We start from the raw sequence: 1078 nt of genomic DNA, 5'->3' as shown, positions 1-1078 counted from the left end.
TCATGGATTGCGCAATCTTGCCTTGTGCTCAAATAAATGGCAGACTGTTTGAAAGTTGTTTCAAGAAACTACGTTCTTTTTGCTAACTAAAGTTAATGTTTAAGTATGCATTAACACGTAACGAAGATTTTTAAGTACATCTATCTACAGCTTGTGACTGTAAATATTTCCCCTATCAATGGCAGACTGTAAAAAATTGTTCCATTTTTTGTGTTACGAGCGCCCGGTCTAAATTGGCGCCTACAGTACCGGGAAGCCAATGTGTTTCGGACGCCAATAGGCGCCAACAGTAGTCAAAGGGTTAAATGCATGCAAGAGATTTGGTCGTTTAATCGAGAGTGACTCACCGCTCAGGTAGAAATGGCTGGTGCTGTTGTACAGGTTGGTCACGATGGGTTTGATGTTGTCGAAGGTCATCGTTTTCATCAGATTCTCCTTGAGATCCAAGAAGTTGACGCCGGGCGCGCCGGAGAGGAAGTCCGGCTCGAGAGTGACCAGCTTGTTTTTGCTGAGTCTCAGCTTCCTGAGGTTCTTCATCCCGTCCAGCGCCTTGTCGGAGATATACACGATCTCGTTCTTGTCTAACTCGAGCTCTCGGAGCGACGGCATCTCGATGAACGTTCGATCGCCGATCATCGCTATCAAATTGTTGCGCAGGTCGAGGGTGACGAGTTTCCTAAGACCGTGGAAACTGTCCGCGGTGATCACCTTGATCTGGTTATTGAACAGCTCGAGCTCCTCCAACGAGGTGAGATGCTTGAACGCCTTGTCGTGAAGCGTGCTGATGTTGTTCACGCTTAGATGGAGCGACTTCAACGAAGGTAGATTGACGAACGTGTCCCTGGAAAATTGAATGAACCAGGAGTTAAACGACGGGGAATGCATTTCCGCGGGCGAACTAGACGAAGGACCATGAAAACCTACGAGCAGCTCTTTATGACTGCGTCGAAAGATGCATCCGTGAATCGAATTTAGACTCGCGTTCAAACGACGTTATCGTGCTGTTTCTAGTCTGGCAGAACCGTGGTTCCGGTGATGGATGACAACGAGATTCCTTAAGGATGTATTGGCTATACAG

General features: G+C 47.3%; 1 protein-coding gene across 1 annotated transcript in view; it reads right to left on the bottom strand.

The window, feature by feature from the left end:
- Nucleotides 1-240: 240 nt before the first annotated feature.
- Nucleotides 241-1078, bottom strand: part of Con (leucine rich repeat protein connectin) — a 51683-nt gene continuing 50845 nt past the window's right edge. Inside the window, exon 4 of the mRNA XM_026816815.1 lies at nucleotides 241-841. Coding sequence (XP_026672616.1) covers nucleotides 241-841 — 601 coding nt within the window. The remainder of the gene's footprint in view (nucleotides 842-1078) is intronic.

This window comes from Ceratina calcarata, unplaced genomic scaffold (assembly GCF_001652005.2).
Source record: "Ceratina calcarata isolate Rehan_Ccalc_2016 unplaced genomic scaffold, ASM165200v1 scaffold548.2, whole genome shotgun sequence".
In the NCBI taxonomy this organism is placed as follows: domain Eukaryota; kingdom Metazoa; phylum Arthropoda; class Insecta; order Hymenoptera; family Apidae; genus Ceratina; species Ceratina calcarata.
The sequence above is the reverse complement of the archived record's forward strand: the minus strand, read 5'-3'. Positions and strand labels throughout refer to the sequence as shown.